Raw genomic sequence first — 18,939 nt, 5'->3', positions numbered from 1 at the left:
GGCAAAAAAGTTAGAGCCGGCCCTGCTCACGCCCCCCGCCCCCCCCCCACCGCTTCTACCCCTCTTCTTTTGCCTTCTGTCTAATAAGAACGTGGCTTAGCTGGCCAATACTGCGTATTTTGGAACATTGCTGTAAGCCTGTGACCAGAGAGGCAGCTAGAAGAAATGCCCTAAACAGCCTGATGCTGGTACCAGCTCAGAGTGGCTGTTCAGAGCGTGTGCCATGCCTGTGTTTTTCAGCAGTGAGCTTGCAAGTAAGAGACAACACCAGGGACAGAAGCTGCATTTTACGACTTTTCTTTTCCCTCTCTTAGTTGGGTTTGGTCCTGCTTTGAGCAGGGGGTTGGACTAGATACCTCCTGAGGTCCCTTCCAACCCTGAGATTCTATGATTCTATGATTCTTGTGTATTTACCTAGTAGGAAACAGGATTGGACTTTAATAACAACAGTAATGACAATGGCTCCAGCCCATCTCAACAAACTGGATTGTTAGTACCATCTAAGAAGTGTGTTTGCTCCTGAGAACTCTGCCTAACAGGAAAGGGACCAAGGGGCGTTGCTAAAATGAAAGCCTTACTTAATACTTTACATGTCAAAGGCTTTAACTGTTTTTCATTCTTTTCCGTGTCTCTGATAAGACGTAAAGTTTCTGCAGGGCAAATGAAGGGCTTATTGATACCTGTGCAACCCTCTCAGTCACTCCCCAGAGATGGGACTAGAACCTAGGAGAATCTGAGGCCTCCTGATCCAGACATTAGATCAGACTCTCTCCCAGAGCTGGGAATTGAATCCAGGTGTCCCCAGTCCCTGAGACATATTCCCAGGGCCACGCTCCTCCCAGCCTATTTCTCCTGGACTTGTTTTAGAAGCCATGAATAAATTACCATTACTCACAATAACAACAGGCGTGACTGGATTTGCCACAGCAGAATTTATTGTATTTGGAGTAACGCTTCCCTGATTCTACAAACTGATTTAAAATCAACACACACCGTTGTTTTTATTTTATCAGATTCAAAAAGTGCCCCATTTGGAGGTGGGGAGAGCAGAATGGCCTCTTTGTTGGCACATCCTCAACCCCCAGCAACCTGACTCCATCTGCTCAGTGGTCACCTCACATAGAGAAGTTGCCTGCGACTGCCTGCTTATTGTGGGTGCCACCTACGTCACTGCCAGAATCACTCTATTTGGTTTCAGAGGATGTAGAGCTGCTGATGTTGCTGTCTTTGAAGATCTCAATTTGCTGCAACTCCACAGGCCAGGTCACCTGGAGGATTTTCACTTGCTCAATTGGGATACGATGCGAGTACTCATAGAAGGGCTTGTTGTCCACAATCACCTGGTGAGTAAAGGGGAGCGTTAGAAATAATGAATCTCGGCCAGGCCATAGCACAACGGTTCTTTGGGGGTTGGTCGAAGGTTCCTTGCCATCTTAGCTAGGTCCGTGGCTGGTTGCAGAGTGGAATCAGTAAATCATTCACCAGTAGAGCCAGGGGTTTGTTCCCACCGTATTCACCCACTCTAGCTGTTGCTCACCCAGGCTGGCAGGAGATGGAACAGAAGCGAGGACCGGGTGTTCATACCACCCTGACTACAGAACCAGCAGGGACTCGGGTCTGGGGGCACGAATGGAAGGTGCCTGGGAGCCAAGAGAATTCCTGCTCTCTCCAACCAGGAAATCGATTGCCCGGGAAGAAGGGGTACCTGTGTTCGTGCTGGACGCACCCACCCAAAACATTCTCAAAGGAGACAGGTCGTTGCTATTTTAAAACTGGCACTTCCCCTGATTAAGGCAGTTCAACAATCCTCCTTGTCCTCCAAAACCTAGGTTAGACACGGGCACAGCTGCAGCTCCCAGCACGGCACTCTACCAGCTCACCGTTCCCTCCCCACCCGGCCTCACTTTCTCCTCTTCCTCCTGGTCCAGCTCAGTAAACTCTGAGACACATTGTTAAAGAAAAAGACCCCTCTGTATTCAACCCCTCACCCTCGTCTCCAAGCTCCCCAAGTGCTTCCAGCCCCGCACCGGGCTCTATCATGCCTGCTGACCTTTCCCCAGGTCTTCCTCTTTCCCCTTGTCTCAGGGCTTCCCCACATCTCCATAGCCAGGCCTCCTGCTGTCTAGCTCCCGGTCTCCTGTCCCATCTCCCCGCCATCCTCCCTCCCAAGTTCCCTCCCCCAGTCCAAATGGGGAATTGTCTCCACTCCAGTCTCTGACGTGGAGGCTCTGCCCTGCTTACATCCCTTACCTGGTAGCCGTTTTTAGTAATGACAAACTGCAGCAGGAAGCTCTTCCCTTTGCGGAAAGGGCTAGAACATCTCTCTTCCTCTTGGCCCCACTCTTTGTTCAGCTTGCTGTTGAAAACGATGCCGTCCTTGTTCTCGCTGAAGAGAGCTTTAAAGTGAAAGGCGATTTCATTCTTTCTGTCCCCGCCACAGAGAAAGTTCACATCAAACCTGGACAGGAGGAATAGGAAAGTAATGACCAAGTGGCCTGTGAGGATTTTGGGAACAGCAGCTCCATCCCCCTCACCTCCATCCTTAGTATAAACTGGGGAATGGATGAGACCATGGTGTGTCTAATGTCACGCTGGATTTCTGTGTTTTCCCCGTACTGGTGGCCGCTGAGCCACTGTCTCGTGTTCCAATGGGGCCACACTGAGCCAGAGACCAAGAAGCAGTTCCCACCAGGTTCTGGTGTCGGGGAAACAACGTCGTCCTTTGAACATCTACTGCCAGCCAGCCAAGCTAGGGTTTCGCGGCCTGGTCTGGGTGGCTTGTTTTCAGTCTGCAATGGTGCATCCCCAGTGAGGCCAGCAGGAGGTGCTGAAGTGGCAGAAATGCTGATTTTAAAGTGGGTGCGGATCAGGGGCGGCTCTAGGTATTTTGCCGCCCCAAGCACGGCAGGCAGACTGCCTTCAGTGGCTTGCCTGCGGAAGGTCCCCAGTCCCGCGGATTCGGCGGCATGTCTGCGGGAGGTCTGCCGAAGCCATGGGACCCGTGGACCCTCCGCAGGCATGCCGCCGAAGGCAACCTGCCTGCCGCCATGGCGGCGACCGGCAGAGCGCCCCCGTGGCTTGCTGCCCCAGGCACGGGCTTGGCGTGCTGGTGCCTGGAGCCGCCGCTGGTGCGGGTTATAATTACTATTAATCATGTTAATTATGGCAATATCTAGGGGCCAAGGAGTTGGCAGATCTGGGTTTAATTCCCTGCTTTGCGGCAGACTTACTGTGTTCTTGGGCCTGTCTCTTAGCCTGTCTGTGCCACAGTTTCTCCATGTCACAGTTTCAGGGTAGGAGCACCTGCATTCTCCATCCACAGTCCCTCGAGGGTACCCAATCAAAGGTTTCTGGCTCCCAGCTGTCACCTCTTGTGCAGAGACCCACATGTGTCTCCCTCCTGACTGTGGTTTTTAGGCTGCACAGCTCCCTGGATTTACTCTGTGATATTCCCTGCAAGCCAGACTGCCTAAGCAGGCCAGCATCTCTGCTTTGCTGTCTCCCCAGAGCCTATGCTCAGTGTATTGCCTGCAGCTATCAGTTACCATGCAGCTTCTTCTAAGCAAGCACGTTTATTCTTCAGGGAAAAGGTTTACAGAGAAAACACATTAAAAACAATAAACATTCCTGCATGCACGCTGACAGCTTACCAGAGATCACCCATCAGCCTTGTAGGGCCTAGAATGTCAAGCCCTTCCAACCCTTACACAAGGGTCCCCCCAACCCCTCAGACAGAAAGTCCTGTCCATTTGCTGGCTCAGAAGGAAGGCCCCAGTTAGTTTAAACTCAGGCTCTTTGTCCCAAAGGCCTTTCTTTGTCTATTGCTCTCCGGAGAATCCAGTTTAACTAGTATATGTGAGTCTCCCCAGGAAGTCGTACCTTTTGGAGGGGAGCGGGGTTTGCAGCATGGCTAATTTGCCTTAATCACCACCTCGTTTTTAGTTCCTGGAGGAGCTGTACATAATTATACATAAGCCATTCACTTAAAACAAGCAACCGCAAAGATACTGCGTGGAGCTGCAAAATCTGTCACATCTCCCCCTAGAGAAGTTACAGACAGTTCCAGCCCAAAATAATAGATAAACTTCACGCAATACGTTTTTTTTAAGGCTATTGCAGGAAATTGCCACATCTGTCACGCTCCTCTCCAGGGCTGATGGGCCAGGATGTCTCCCCCAAGTGGGGCAGTGTAAAGGGGAGCCGTGCTTTTGGGAGAGGGGGGCTTACACTGTATCTACACAGCAGATAAAGGGGGAGGGGAAAGAGGGCATTTCACTGAGGTTGAGGTGGTTTTTTTATTTTTTCAGACCTGCCTTTTCCTAAACCCTCCTGGGTGAAAACCTTGTAAATAGGTGAAGAAATCCTTGTGTGGGGTACCTCTGGCTGTCCTTTGGCACTGAGCCACGGATATTCACCAACATCCCAAGCAGAAAGCCCCCAGCAACAGCGATGTTGCAAGGAGTCGCCTGGGGGAGAGAGAGAGACACACACACACATCTGAGCAGGAGAGGTTTGCAGCACTGAGAAGTCACACCCCTCACACCCCACGTGGATCAAACTAAAGCAGATTTGACAGGATCTCTGAGAACCCCACACCCACCTGACCCCACCGGGCTGGATGTGGCAGATGCTGAAGACTCCCGTGCCAGCAGCATGAAACTGGGGAGTCTGAAACCTTCCCACATCCTCATCTCATAAAGGGTTAGTGTAGACTGCAGTCATGGTGGATTGTGAGTCATGGTGGATTCTCCATCACTGACAATTTTTAAATCAAGCTGGGAAGTTTTTCTAAAAGATCTGCTCTGGGAATTATGTTGGGAAGTTTTCTGGCCTGTGTTATACACGAGGTCAGACTAAATGATCACAATAGTCCCTTCTGGCCTCAGAATCTATGAATCGGGGCAGTGTGTTTAGATGTACCCGAGCTAGCTGTGATCAAGATAGCTCACAACAAACAGAAGTGTAGCCACGGTGGCATGGGCAGTGACATGGGCTAGTTTCCAAGTATGTACCTAGGCTGTGGGTGGGCTTGTACTCAGGTGGCTGGCCCCCGCCACCAAGGCTACATGGCGAGTTTTAGTACAGCAGGTCGATCAAAGGTAGTTTGGGTGCACCTACACATGCTGCAATCAGGCCTCCCGATTGTTGTGAAGGCAAACTTCCAGTAACATGAGAGATGCAGAGCAGATGCCACAGGCAAAAGCAGTAGACAAAGGATTAACATGAATTTGGGTTTTAACTTTCCCTATCAGAGGCTGAATCATTTTTTAGATTTACAAATGTGATTATCACATTCCTCTAAGGGCAGTGTGTGAAAACAAAACATTCTCTGCTGAACAAATCACAGAACTCGGTGACACCACACACACAACATCCCTGGCACAGTCTGCAACTGTGAAATTTTTCAGTACAAACAGTGCTGATGCACCTGTTCTTAATGAAGCTTGTAGTAAAAGTTTCTTTGCATGATCGCTTCGCAGACACACCAGTGCTGCTCTGCATCCCTTTACTTTATTCCTGTCCCTGTCTCTGGCTGGCCTGGGGCAGCAGCACCTGCAGGAGCCCTGAGTGGAGAGAGGATCAGTACTCACCAGGTTGGTGACAGAAACGAGAGCTTCTGGAGCTGTCATTCTTCCTGTGCAGTGAAGGAGCTTCTGTCCGTTTAAAGTCCAGGGCATAGGTAGCACCTTATATACAGTCCTGGCTCCTGAGAGGTGGGGCCTTCACATCCAATTCTGCAGTTCCTCTTGCCTCTGGATTCCACCCACTTTTGTTGGCAGGAATCTGCATTTACATGTTACATGGAACCTCTTCCTGGTGTCTGCAAACCCAGAGTGTCTAGTGTCTGGAAGCCCTATCTCTCCCCGACACTGCTGAGATGTTGCCAATTGGCCCTTTAGTAACAAATCTCTGATTCTTACAGAGCTAAGAACCCAGGAATTGCCGTGTCCAATGGCGGCCGGCGCCCAAAGTAAATGGTGGGGCTACAGGTAGCAATCGCTTCCCCCCTGTATTTTGAAAGAGGAAAAAGTGGGATGCTGTGTTTGGGGGTGACACAGGGAAGCATTTTGATGGGGATGTGGTAAGCAAAGCGAGGCAGACGCCCTCTCCTCTCTCCCTCCAGTCCCCCTTTTAGGATGAAAATCAGGGACACGTTACAGTGAAGGGGGGAATGGGAGAAAAGAGAATTTATCCCTGTGAGCCCCTTCGCTGTTCTTACCTAGGCCATGTCTAAATTAGGAGGATTTACCAGCTGCCTTTGTCCCGGCATACTTCTGCCACCATAGCTATTTCCTGAGAGAACATGCACACCTGGCTGCCTCTGCCGGCACGTCCTCCCAGTGAGAGGTTGTGTCACCAAAAGATACAAAAGCTTCCCAGTGTGCTCCGCGTCACCGTCTGGTGCACTACCTTGTGGAACATTTTACAGTGCATTGTGGGAAGGGAAACCAGTGCTTGTCTCAAGGATTGTGAGACCGTATATCTCAAAATCTGCTGTTTTCTTGCCTTTTTTAAAATGACCACTTCCACTGTTCTGTCCCATAATGTGTTCTTCCTTATGTGGCTCTTCTGGGCTCATGAACTGAGCACTGAGTGGTGGGATGGGATCATGATGCAAACCTGGGATGACGAGCAGTGGCTGCAGAACTTCTGGATGAGGAAGCCACGTTCCTGGTATTGTCTATCGAGCTCACCCCAGCCCTCCGGCACAGACACCAGATTGAGAGCTGCTTTGACAGCGGAGAAATGGATGGGTATTGCGCACTGAAAGCTTGCAACCCTGGACTGCTGTCAGCCAGTGGACAATCAGTTTAAGATTGGAAAATTGCTGGCGGGAGCTGTTGTCATCCAAGTGGATGTAAGGCCAGTAAGTGCATCCTGCTCCACAGGATTGTGACTCCGGGCAATGTGCAGGAAATCACAGAGGGATTCGATGCTGTGGGATTCCCGAACTGTGGTGGGGTGATTCATGAGATGCATATCCTGATGCTGTCCTCCTCCCACGTTGACACTGAGTATATGAACAGAAAGGGGAAGATTTCCATGGCTATGGTGGACCATCAGGGACATTTCCATGACATTAGCATTGTCTGGTCAGGGAAGGTGCATGATCCTCACATCTCTAGCAACTCAGGCCTGTTAGAAATGATGCAAGTAGGGACATTTTTTCTGGCCTGGCCCATTAACATAGATGAAGTTCAATACTAAAAGTTATTCTCAGTAGCGTGGGCTACCCTTTCCTTTCCTGGCTCCTACAGCCAGACACAAGATACATAGAGACACCAGCAAGGAAAGATCTAATTACTGTCTGAGCAGGTGCAGGATGGTTGTGGAATGTGCTCTATAGACAAAGATTTATGGATCCATGGTCCCATACATAGCCCAGAAAAGGAACATGCTCATCAGGAGATGCCCTATTGAACTTGGAAGTGGCATAGTTACTATGTCTGGGCACTTCCCAGAAATACACCCCATAGTCCAGATTGGAGCCACTCATTGGCTTGAGTCAAACCAGGGCTGCTGGGACGTGGGCTTTGTTTCAGGATCTGCAGGGATTTTAACATTGAACACCAATAATCCCCCCTCCCCCGCCCCCCATCCCAGGAGCTAACTAGCGAACGGGAAATGTCTGCAAGGGAAGGAAGAGGAGGAGGTGCCCGGCTCTGAGCCTCGTACCAGCAGAGCCAAGAGGAGCTGGACTAGGAGCGGGGCTGTAGCTCCCCATACAGCACGGAGTACGTACGTTCTGTGTGACAATGGAGCATGTGCAAAGCCCCAAGGGCCACTGTGTTCAGGGAGCTCCAACCTTGTATCTCGGGGTCCCCAAAGGAAGGTGTCTGCTCCTTGAATCTGGAAGGGTTCGTTAACATCTGGCAAGCGGCCTGGCGTGAGAGAGGGTGGTGATGCGGTGTATATCAATAATTTCCCTGAGTTCCATGGAAGGCTCGCAGCTGGCAGATGAAGATGAGATCTAGGATAAGCTGATAGGCCTCATGTTGCAGTAACAGATCTCTCTGTAAATAGAACGGCTCCCCCTGAACTTTAGTTGTTTCCTCCTTGGAACAGAAGTTCAGTTCCTCGGAACTTCAGGTCACATTTCACTACACAATTAAGTTGACCTAAGTTAAGTCAATGTACAATTACTGCAGTAATTAAATCACTTTTGCATGTAACCCTTCTGCCCGTCTGAGTTGGCAGCAACAAGGGCCGGGTTCTGTATCTAGGGTTCTGGTTCAATAACACAATGCAAAACCGGCTCGAGCCCCCACCCAGTGACCTGGGACAATTACGTAACACCCCCCGGGTGCCTCTAGGAGGCAATACTTCCCCTCTCGCAAGCACAGCCTGAGTGTAGCAAAATCCTTTTAATAAAGGAGGGATACAATGCGGCATTATGTTGGGGAAACACCACAAACAGGATTCATAACACAAACCATGAGCAAAAGACTCACCCACCCCCAAGTAAATTTGGCAGTGTCCTTTTCCCCTCAGGGTCTTAAGTCCAGCAACCCAAAAACATCACCCAAAGTCCCAAAAGTCCAACACCCCAGAAATCTCTGCCCCGGTCAGTGCAGCCCCCGAGTTCAAAAGTTTATCTGCAGAGTTTTATGCCCGGGGTGGGGGTGCAGCAGTATTAAGGGGGACCTTACATGGTCTGAGGCCGACTGCCCCACCTTTCCATGGGGTTCTGCCACAGCCTTCACCGTGAGCCACTCCACTAGCCACTCCACACCACCAGCCGTCCCGTGAGCCGCTCCAGCCGTTCCGCAAACTGCTCCACTCCACCAGCTGTCCCACAAGCTGCTCCAGTCGTCCCGCAAACTGCTCTGCTCTGCCGGCTGCTCAGCAACATATCTTCAGGGCCCTCCATAGCACTCAGAGATTTCAGCTTGTAGAAAGGGAGCCTCAGTGCTGATGCACCATTGGCCCAAAGTGAATTCAGCTCAGCAGCCTGTAACTAGACTCCTAATGGAATTAAAACTAGCTCTGATATTCCACAGTAGAGAGGGAGGAGGAGGAGGAGGTGGTGTAATTAGTATTTCAGGCCCTCAAAAGGGGAACATATATCAGATATACCTGTCCCACACCTCTCTCAATTCACTGGGTTTTGGAACCCATGTCTCTTGTCTAGTGAGTGCTACTTAGTTGATGGTGAGTCCCTCTGTCATAAAACAGTTTCATTGTTCTTGATTCACACAATCAGGATAACAACACTTTATTCTCCCTGCCCCAATAACAGAGAAACTGGGGATCCCACAGCAGCCGAAGTGACCACTTGGGCTGCTGTGGGCTCATGCTAGGTGGGGTGGGTGTGCCTATGCAAACAAGATCAGCCCCTGAAGTTCTTTTCCACAACTTGCCACAATTCACCACCAGATGTCAGGGTAGAGCTCATCCTGACTGCTTACATGCATACCCACACTACACTTCTTGTGTCAGTGGTGCACGTCCTCACTAGAAGCACTTGCATTGATGGGGAGAACAGTGCACCATGGGTAGCTATCCCAGGGTATGTCTACACTATGAAATTACTCCTATTTTACAGCAGTCCATTTTTGGGAACAGATTGTATAAAGTTGAGTGCATGCATCCACACTAAGCACATTAATTCGGAGGTGTGCACCCACAGTACCGTGGCAAGCATCGACTTTTGGAGCGGTGCACTGTGGTAGCTATCCCACAGATCCTGCAGTCCCCACTGCCCATTGGAATTCTGGGTTGAGCTCCCAATGCCTGATGGGGCCAAAAAATTTTCACGGGTGGTTATGGGTAAATGTCGTCAGTCAACCCTCCCTCCGTGAAAGCAATAGCAGACAATCATTTCGCGCCCTTTTCCCTGGATTGCCCGAGGAGACGCCATAGCACGGCAAGCATGGAGCCCATTCAGCTCACCGCAGAAGTTATGAGCATTGTAAACACCTCATGCATTATCGTGCAGTTTATGCAGAACCAGAAGCTGAAAAACCAGCCGAGGAGGTGATGGCAGCGCGGTGACGAGAGTGATGAGGACATGGACACAGACTTCTCTCAAAGCGTGGGCCCGGCAATGTGGACATCATGGTGTTAATGGGGCAGGTTCATGCCATGGAACGCCGATTCCGGGCCCGGGAAACAAGCACAGACTGGTGGGATCGCATAGTGTTGCAAGTCTGGGACGATTCCCAGTGGCTCCGAAACTTTCGCATGCGTAAGGGCACTTTCATGGAACTGCGTGACTTGCTTTCCCCTGCCCTGAACCACAAGAATACCAAGATGAGAGCAGCCTTCACAGTTCACAAGTGAGTGGCAATAACCCTCTGGAAGCCTGCAATGCCAGACAGCTACTGGTCAGTCGGGAATCAATTTGGAGTGGGCAAATCTACTGTGGGGGTTGCTGTCATGCAAGTAGCCAACGCAATCACTGAGCTGCTGCTATCAAAGGTAGTGACTCTGGGAAATGTGCAGGTCATAGTAGATGGCTTTGCTGCAATGGGATTCCCTAAGTGTGGTGGGGCGATAGACGGAACGCATATCCCTATCTTGGGACCAGACCACCAAGGCAGCCAATACATAAACCACAAGGGGTACTTTTCAATGGTGTTGCAAACACTGGTGGATCACAAGGGACGTTTCACCAACATCAACTTGGGATGGCTGGGAAGGGTTCAAGATGCTTGCATTTTGAGGAACTCTGGTCTGTTTAAATGGCTGCAGGAAAGGATTTACTTCTCAGACCAGAAAATAACTGTTGGGGATGTTGAAATGCGTATAGTTATCCTTGGGGACCCAACCTTCCCCTTAATGCTCTGGCTCATGAAGCTGTACACAGGCACCCTGGACAGTAGTAAGGAGCTGTTCAACTATAGACTGAGCAAGTGCAGAATGGTGGTAGAGTGTGCATCTGGACGTCTGAAGGGTCGCTGGTGCAGTTTACTGACTCGCTCATACCTCAGCGAAACCAATATCCCCAATATCCAAAACTTCAGGACCAGACTTCAAAGAGAAACTGCTGAGCTTCAGTTCATCTGCAAATTTGACACCATCAGCTCAGGATTAAACAAAGACTGTGAATGGCTAGCCAACTACAAAAGCAGTTTCTCCTCCCTTGGAGTTCACACCTCAACTGCTAGAAGAGGGCCTCATCCTCCCTAATTGAACTAACCTCGTTATCTCCAGCCTGATTCTTGCTTGCATATATATACCTGCCCCTGGAAATTTCCACTACATGCATCTGACAAAGTGGGTATTCACCCATGAACGCTCATGCTCCAATACGTCGGTTAGTCTATAAGGTGCCACAGGACTCTTTGCTGCTTTTAATATCCCCATTGTTATTGCTGCTTGCTGTGTGCTCCACAATCTCTGTGAGAGTAATGGGGAGCTGTTTATGGCGGGGTGTGAGGTTGAGGCAATGACAGCCTTCTGTCCACTGGGGTGGAGTGGTTGGGTGCCCGGAGCCTCTCCCCCCCGCCGCGTTCTTGGGCGTCTGGGTGAGGAGGTGGCTATGGAACATGGGGAGGAGGGAGGGTGGTTAAACAGGGGCTGCAGCGGCAGTCTCTCCAGCTGACGTTCCTGAACCTCCACCAGACGCCGGATCATGTCCGTTTGGTTCCTGCAGTAGCCCCAGCGTTGCATCCTGCCTCCTCTGATCTTCCTGCCACCACCTCTCCTCACGTTCACTGGCTGCTTTCCTGTCCTGTGCTATTGTGTCCCTCCACTCTTTCTGCTGAGCTCTTTCAGAACATTTCATCGCACGTGCGTTTTTTTCACCGCCTTATCTCCTTTGGGATGGAGGAGGGAGGCTTGACATTTGTAGCTGCGGGAGGAAAAAAGGGAGAGAAGTATTTAAAAACATACATTTTACAGAACAATGGGTATACTCTTTCATGGTGAACAACACTTTTCACAATACATAGCACATGTGATTTTGGTACAAGGTCAATTTTTGCATCTTATATTGAGTGCCTGCGGCTTTGGTGTTAGAGATCAAACACACCGGGCAACAGAATTCGGCTTGCAGGCAGCCATGGTAAGCCATAGTCTTTCGGCTTCTGAAACCTTCAAAACAGCAGCGCCCTCCTTTCCCATACCAAGCAAAGCCCATTGAGTTGTCCATTTAGGGCTGTGGTTTTTGTGTTAACGTGCAACAGCAGAAACTAAACTAATCCCCACCCTTTTCTCAGATGGCCGCTTTAACCCTCCCCCCACCACACTGTGTGGCTGGTATCAGGGAAGATCCCTGCTAGCCAAAGGCGAACAGCTCAGTGCCAATCCCACCCACCCACACACACACACTTGGCTAACTGCGGGGAGGATTTCTTTTCAGCCACAGGCAAACAGCCCAGTAGGAATGGCCACCTATGAATGTCCCCTTAATTACGTTCCCGTATTTCAACCAGGTTACCATGAACGATATCACTCTTCTGAGGATAACACAGAGAGATAAAGAACAGATGTTGCTTGAATGCCAGCAAACACTGGGACCATACGCTGCCAGGCTTTTGTCATGCAATGATACCAGATTACTTGCTACTAGCATGGCATGGTCAAGTGTCCTACCATGGAGGACGGAATAAGGCTGCTCTCCCCAGAAACCTTCTGCAAAAGCTTTTGGAGTACCTCCAGGAGAGCTTCATGGAGATGTCCCTGGAGGATTTTCACTCCATCCCCAGACACGTTAACAGAGTTTTCCAGTAGCTGTACTGGCCACAAATGCATCCTAAGTCCTCAGGGCAAATTAATCATTAAAAAACACTTGCTTTTAAACCATGTTTTATATTTACAAAGGTACACTCACCAGAGGTCCCTTCTACGGCTTCATGGTCCTGGATACCACCTTGGGAGGGTATTTCAGTCAGGGTGAGAAAAACATCCTAGCAGTTGTGGAGAACGGTGTGCTGTGTGCTCTCCTCAACATCGTCCTCCTCCTCCTCCTCATCTTCCCCGTCTGCAAAATCCTTAGGCATGGCAACTGAGAGTACCCCATCATCGGAGTCCACGGACAGGGGTGGGGCAGTGGTGGCGGCCCCCCCTAGAATTGTCTGCAGCTCAGCATAGAAGCAGCCTGTCTTCGGCTCTGTCCCAGAGCATCCATTTGATTCTTTGGCTTTCTGGTACGCTTGTCTCAGCTCCTTAAATTTCACGTGGCACTGTGTTGAGTCCCTGTTGAGGCCTCTGTCCATCATGGCCTTGGAGATTTTTTCAAATGTTGTGGCATTCCGTCTTTTGGAACGGAGTTCTGACAGCACGGATTCGTCTCCCCATACAGCAATCAGATCCAGTACCTCCCATACAGTCCATGCTGGAGCTCTTTTTCAATTCTGGGACTGCATGGTCACCTGTGCTGATCAGCTCTCCACGCTGGGCAAACAGGAAATGAAATTCAAAAGTTCACGGGGCTTTTCCTGTCTACCTGGCCAGTGCATCCAAGTTCAGATTGCTGTCCAGAGCGGTCACAACGGTGCACTGTGGGATGGCTCCACACAATACCGTTGAATTGCGTCCACACTAACCCTAATTCGAACCAGCAGTGTCGATTTCAGCACTACTCCCCTCATCAGGGAGGAATACAGAAATCAATTTTAAGAGCCCTTTATGTCGACAAAAATGGCTTCGTTGTGTCGACGGGTGCAGGGTTAATTCGATTTAACGCTGCTAAATTCGACCGAAACTCGTAGTGTAGACCAGGCCTATGTGAGTACGCCCTGTGATAGGGCTCAGCAACCCTTTGAGGTAAGATGCCATGTGGTGATTTAAATTTCTATGTTATTACTGGAGCCATTACAAACCGTCTCCTTACAAACCGTCGAATCCCCAGGCCCGGCTGCTTTCCTCAGAAATGGACAGGAGTGACGTGTGATCCCCGCCCAGGGCACTTTTCTCACGGGGCTCCTCTTGGAACCTCATTCTCTCTGCTCTACAAGCCGAGCCCAGCCCCAAATCACTGTGTCTCCTGGAGTCCAAGCTGCAGCGGGAGAGGATCCACAGGGGCACAGGAATGCCCAGATCAAAGTCCCTGGATCAGATGCAAGGTCCATCTAGCCCGAATCAGCGGAGGGTGTATGACCCTGTAGACATCAACTGTGGGATAATCTGCCCCCAGTTAGGGCTCGTTCTGGTTTCTAGTACTCAGAGATTGGCTTAATCACTGGAGCAGGAGGTTTAATATCGCTGCCTCCAAACTCTTTCGTTTGAATAACTGTGATAACTCTGGCTAGTATTGTTCTATTTTCTGCTCTGGGAGGGGAGTGGCCTCCAGTCGTTAGAGCAGGTTGTGGGGGGGAGGCTGGAAGCCAGGACTCCTGGGCTCCCCCTGGGAGGGGAGCATAGGGAAAGGTCAGTGATTAGAGCAGAGGAGGGTGGAAGCCAGGACTCCTGGGTTCCGTGTCCAGCTCTTCCACTGATTCACTGTATAGCCTTGGGAAAATACGTACCGCGAGGCAGAGACATTCATGTGGATGTCATTTCAGTGGAGTAACAGGAGGATTTAGTTTGCCTTTGAGCTACAGTTAGAAAAGCCCCACTTTGGGAGCTCAGCAAGACAAAGCCAGAAGGGGATTAGCCAACAGAGAGATTCCCCACAAGCTCTCTCCCACCCCTCCAGCTGCTGGCGTCTTTGCTGATGATTTGTATCTTAAACTTAAATTTTGAACACTTCAACCTTGATCTCTATGAACCCGCCTGAAACCTCCAGTCTGACTGAGGATGACAGATCACTTCTAGCAGGACCAGTTACACTCTCTTTGAGAGATCCCAGCTGGTGCACCAGCTCCAGACAGTGCAGGAGACGTGCTCCTCCTTGATGCATGTATTCTCTCCTGTGCCAGGATTCAGGAGAGTGCTCCTGCATGAGAGAACCTGGTACACCCAGCAAGACATTTTGGAAGCCTCTGAGACAGGGACATGACCATAGGGGCTCCTAATCTGGTGCCTAGGTGAAGATGGTCCTCAGTGTGCTCAGGAATGAGCATGAACAAATTTTTGGGGTCCTGGGTGCAGCCTGTATCTAGAGCCCCAGGGGGATTTTCAGCAGTGAGCGGAGCTGGAGACGTATGAGTCGGACACAGGTAGAGCATGCCTAATTCCTTAGGCACCAGCAAAAGCAGGATCCCCTCCACTGGCTGGATGTGCTGCTCAGGGCTACTGGAATCCACAACCACAACTGTAGGTCAGGGCTCCTCTACTGACCCCGATGTGTGGGTGTGAGATTCAAACGATCCTAAGGGAATTGGACACCCTCTTCCCAATGAACGTCAATGACATCCGGGCACTCAAATCCCTTCAGTGCTTTAGAAAATGCCAGCTCACCCCACACTGCACTGACGGGCTCAGACGTAGCAGAGAACCACACATGCATCATGATTCAGTGTCTGGTTAAACTGTGCAAGAGTGACCGGCGCAGCTACGTCAAGCTGAATTTTAACAGTAGACCAAACCTAAGGCTCCCTGGGGGCTGTTAGGCACTTTGGAGAGTCCCAGTCTACCCTCACACTACACCTCCACCCCCAAGCACATCCCAGAACAATAACACAGTCATGAGTTGATGCCATTTCAAACAATGAAGTTCTGAGAACTGAATTTCTGTTCCAGGGAGGAGACAACTATAGTGCAGGTGGAGCTGTGCTATTTACAAAGAGACCTGCCTGTCACTGCACACAGGGCCTGTCAGCAGGTTGACGATGCACTGTGTGAAGAAATACTCCCTTTGGTTTGTTTTTAAACTGCTGCCTATTCATTTCATTTGGTCACCCTTAATTCTCGTGTTACAAGAACGGTAAAAAACACTTCGTTATTTACTTTCTCACACCAGTCATGGACTTAACTATCTTGAGTAGTTTTGTATCATCTACAAATTTTGCCACTTCACTGTTTACTCCTTTTTTCCAGATCATTTATGAATATGTTGAATAGGACTGGTCCCATTACAGACCCCTGAGGGACACCACTATTTACCTCTCTCCATTCTGAAAACTGACCATTTATTCCTACCCTTTGTTTCCTACCTTTTAACCAGTTACTGATCCATGAGAGGACCTTCCCTCTTATCCCATGGCAGCTTACTTTGCTTAAGAGCCTTTGGTGAGGGATCTTGTCAAAGACTTTCTGAAAATCTAAGTAACTATCCCCACTGGATCACCCTTGTCCACATGCTTGTTGACCCCCCGGCCAAAGAATTCTAGTAGATTGGTGAGGCATGATTTTCCTTTACAAAAACCATGTTGACACTTCCCTCAACGAATCATGTTCATCTCTGTGTCTGATAATTCTGTCCTTTTCTAAAGTTTCAACCAGTTTGCCTGATACTGAAGTTAGGCTCAATGGCCTGTAATTGCCTTTGGAGCCTTTTTAAAAAATTGACGTCATATTAACTATCCTCCAGTCATCTGGTACAGAAGCTGATTTAAATGATAAGTGACATACCACAGTTACAGAGTGGCAGCCGTGTTAGTCTCTATCAGCAAAAAACGAGGAGTCCTTGTGGCACCTTAGAGACTAAATTTGTTACTCTCTAAGGTGCCATAAGGACTCCTCGTTGTTTATACCACAGTTAGTAGTTGTGCAATTTCACATTTGAGTTCCTTTGAAACTCTTGGGTGAATATCACTGGTCCTAGTGACTTACTACAATTTGTTCCAAAACCTCTTCCAATGACACCTCAATTTGGGACAGTTCCTCAGATTTGTCACCTAAAGTCACTGGGAATCACTTTTGGCATTGAACCTCAGCTATATTAATTGGCCAGGACGGAAAAAATGTCCCTACTTGCATCTATGTTCTAGAGATGCGAGCATCATGTACCTTCCCTCACCAGCCCAAACTGATGTCAGTAACATGTCCCTGGTGATCCACTTGCAATACCATAGAGAAGGAGCCCTGTACTCTGTGGCAACAGGGTCTGGTGCCAAAATAAGGATATGTTTACCATCGATCGCCCCACCACAGTTGAGGAACCCCATAGCTGCAAAGCCATTCAGCATTTTCAGTATGTTGCCAAGTGTCTCACGAGAAACCTGATTTGTTTCTTTTTATGTCTGGCAGCAAGACAGCCTGTAAGCAGCAGCATCATCTCCATCGCAGCTCCTGAAAATATGGAAGGACCAGGTGCGTTGTGTTTGTAACGGTCAGCACAGTACTGAACAGCAGTGCAGAATCCATGCTTCTCCCACAGATGGCAGACTCAAGGGCTTGTGGTCCTTCTTAAAAGAGGCACAAAACATTATGGGAAGCATATACCATGAGATGGAGAAAACTGCATCATGGGACGTCCAAACCGTGTTCCCAGTCACCCGTGTGTGACTCATTTCCCCCCATGAGGTTTTGCAAACCCTTCCCAAAACACTTGCGCCAAAGAGTGTTGAGTTGCACAGTGGAATAGCTTCCCAAGGTGCACTGCTCTCTGCATCCATGCAAGTGCTCCTATTGAGGATGTGAACCACTGACACAAGGAGTGTAGTGTGGATATGGAAAAATGATTTAATTACTGCGGCGGCTGTATGTTGACATAGCTTAGTTAGGTCATCATATTTTTGTAGTGTAAATATGCTCTGAAGTTCTGAAGAACTGAACTTCTGTTCCAGAGAGAAGATAACTAAAGTTCAGGGTGGAACCATTCTATTTACAGAGAGATCTTTCAATGCACATGAGGCCTATCAGCTTATCATAGATCTCACCTTCATCTGCCATCTGGGAGCCTTCCATGGAACTCGCAGTGCATATGAATAATTTCCTTATCACCACCCTAAGAATCTCTCATGCCGGGTCCCTTGCCAGATGTTAACGAACCCTTCCGGATTCAAGGAGCAGACACCTTCCTTTGGGGACCCCGAGATACAAGGTTGGAGCTCCCTGAACACAGTGGCCCTTGGGGCTTTGCACATGCTCCATTGTCACACAGAACATACAGACTCCATGCTGTATGGGGAGCTACAGTCCCACTCCTAGTCCAGCTCCTCTTGGCCCTGCTGGTACGAGGCTCAGAGCTGGGCACCTCCTCCTCTTCCTTCCCTTGCAGACATTTCCCGTTCGCTAGTTAGCTCCTGGGATGGCGGGGGAGGGGGGATTATTGGTGTTCAATGTTAAAATCCCTGCAGATCCTGAAACAAAGCCCACGTCCCAGCAGCCCTGGTTTGACTCAAGCCAATGAGTGGCTCCAATCTGGACTATGGGGTGTATTTCTGGGAAGTGCCCAGAGATAGTAATTATGCCACTTCCAAGTTTAATAGGGCATCTCCTGATGAGCATGTTCCTTTTCTGGGCTATGTAGGGGACCATGGATCCATAAATCTTTGTCTATAGAGCACATTCCACAACCATCCTGCACCTGCTCAAACAGTAATTAGATCTTTCCTTGCTGGTGTCTCTATGTATCTTGTGTCTGGCTGCAGGAGCCAGGAAAGGAAAGTGTAGCCCACGCTACTGAGAATAACTTTTAGTATTGAACTTCATCTATGTTAATGGGCCAGGCCAGAAAAAATGTCCCTACTTGCATCATTTCTAACAGGCCTGAGTTGCTAGAGATGTGAGGATCATGCACCTTCCCTGACCAGACAATGAATGTCACGGAAATGTCTCTGATGATCCACCGTAGCCATGGAAATCTTCCCCTTTCTGTTCATATACTCAGTGTCAACGTGGGAGGAGGACAGCATCAGGATATGCATCTCATGAATCACCCCACCACAATTTGGGAATCCCACAGCATCGAATCCCTCTGTGATTTCCTGCACACTTCTGTGGAGCAGGATGCACTTACTGGCCGTACATCTACTTGGATGACAAGAGCTCTCACCATCAATTTTCCAATATTAAATTGATTGTCTGCTGACTGACAGCAGTCCAGGGTTGCAAGCTTTCAGTGCGCAATACCCATCCATTTCTCCGCTGTCAAAGCAGCTCTCAATCTGGTGTCTGTGCCGGAGGGCTGGGGTGAGCTCGATAGACAATACCAGGAACGTGGCT

General features: G+C 49.5%; 1 protein-coding gene across 1 annotated transcript; it reads right to left on the bottom strand.

The window, feature by feature from the left end:
• Window positions 1-1,004: 1,004 nt before the first annotated feature.
• On the bottom strand, window positions 1,005-5,780 carry LOC123349775 (galectin-6-like). Its single transcript, XM_044987947.1, has 4 exons — window positions 5,592-5,780; window positions 4,378-4,466; window positions 2,251-2,458; window positions 1,005-1,340 (listed from the first exon to the last, which is right to left on the bottom strand). Exons 1-4 carry the CDS (start codon window positions 5,676-5,678, stop codon window positions 1,185-1,187), a joined length of 540 nt encoding a protein of 179 aa, XP_044843882.1. The 5' UTR covers window positions 5,679-5,780; the 3' UTR covers window positions 1,005-1,184.
• Between the last annotated feature and the right edge of the window lie 13,159 nt (window positions 5,781-18,939).

Source organism: Mauremys mutica, chromosome 15 (genome assembly GCF_020497125.1).
Source record: "Mauremys mutica isolate MM-2020 ecotype Southern chromosome 15, ASM2049712v1, whole genome shotgun sequence".
NCBI lineage: Eukaryota > Metazoa > Chordata > Testudines > Geoemydidae > Mauremys > Mauremys mutica.
Note: the sequence above shows the minus strand (reverse complement) of the source record. Positions and strands in the feature narration are given on the sequence as shown.

Excerpts from the sequence above, each read along its gene's own strand:
- LOC123349775 (XM_044987947.1), bottom strand. The coding sequence starts at position 5,678 with ATGCCCTGGACTTTAAACGGACAGAAGCTCCTTCACTGCACAGGAAGA. Across the intron at positions 4,467-5,591 it reads TCGTTTCTGTCACCAACCTG|GCGACTCCTTGCAACATCGC; the intron begins GTGAGTACTGAT and ends TCTCTCCCCCAG. Across the intron at positions 1,341-2,250 it reads TTACTAAAAACGGCTACCAG|GTGATTGTGGACAACAAGCC; the intron begins GTAAGGGATGTA and ends TTTACTCACCAG.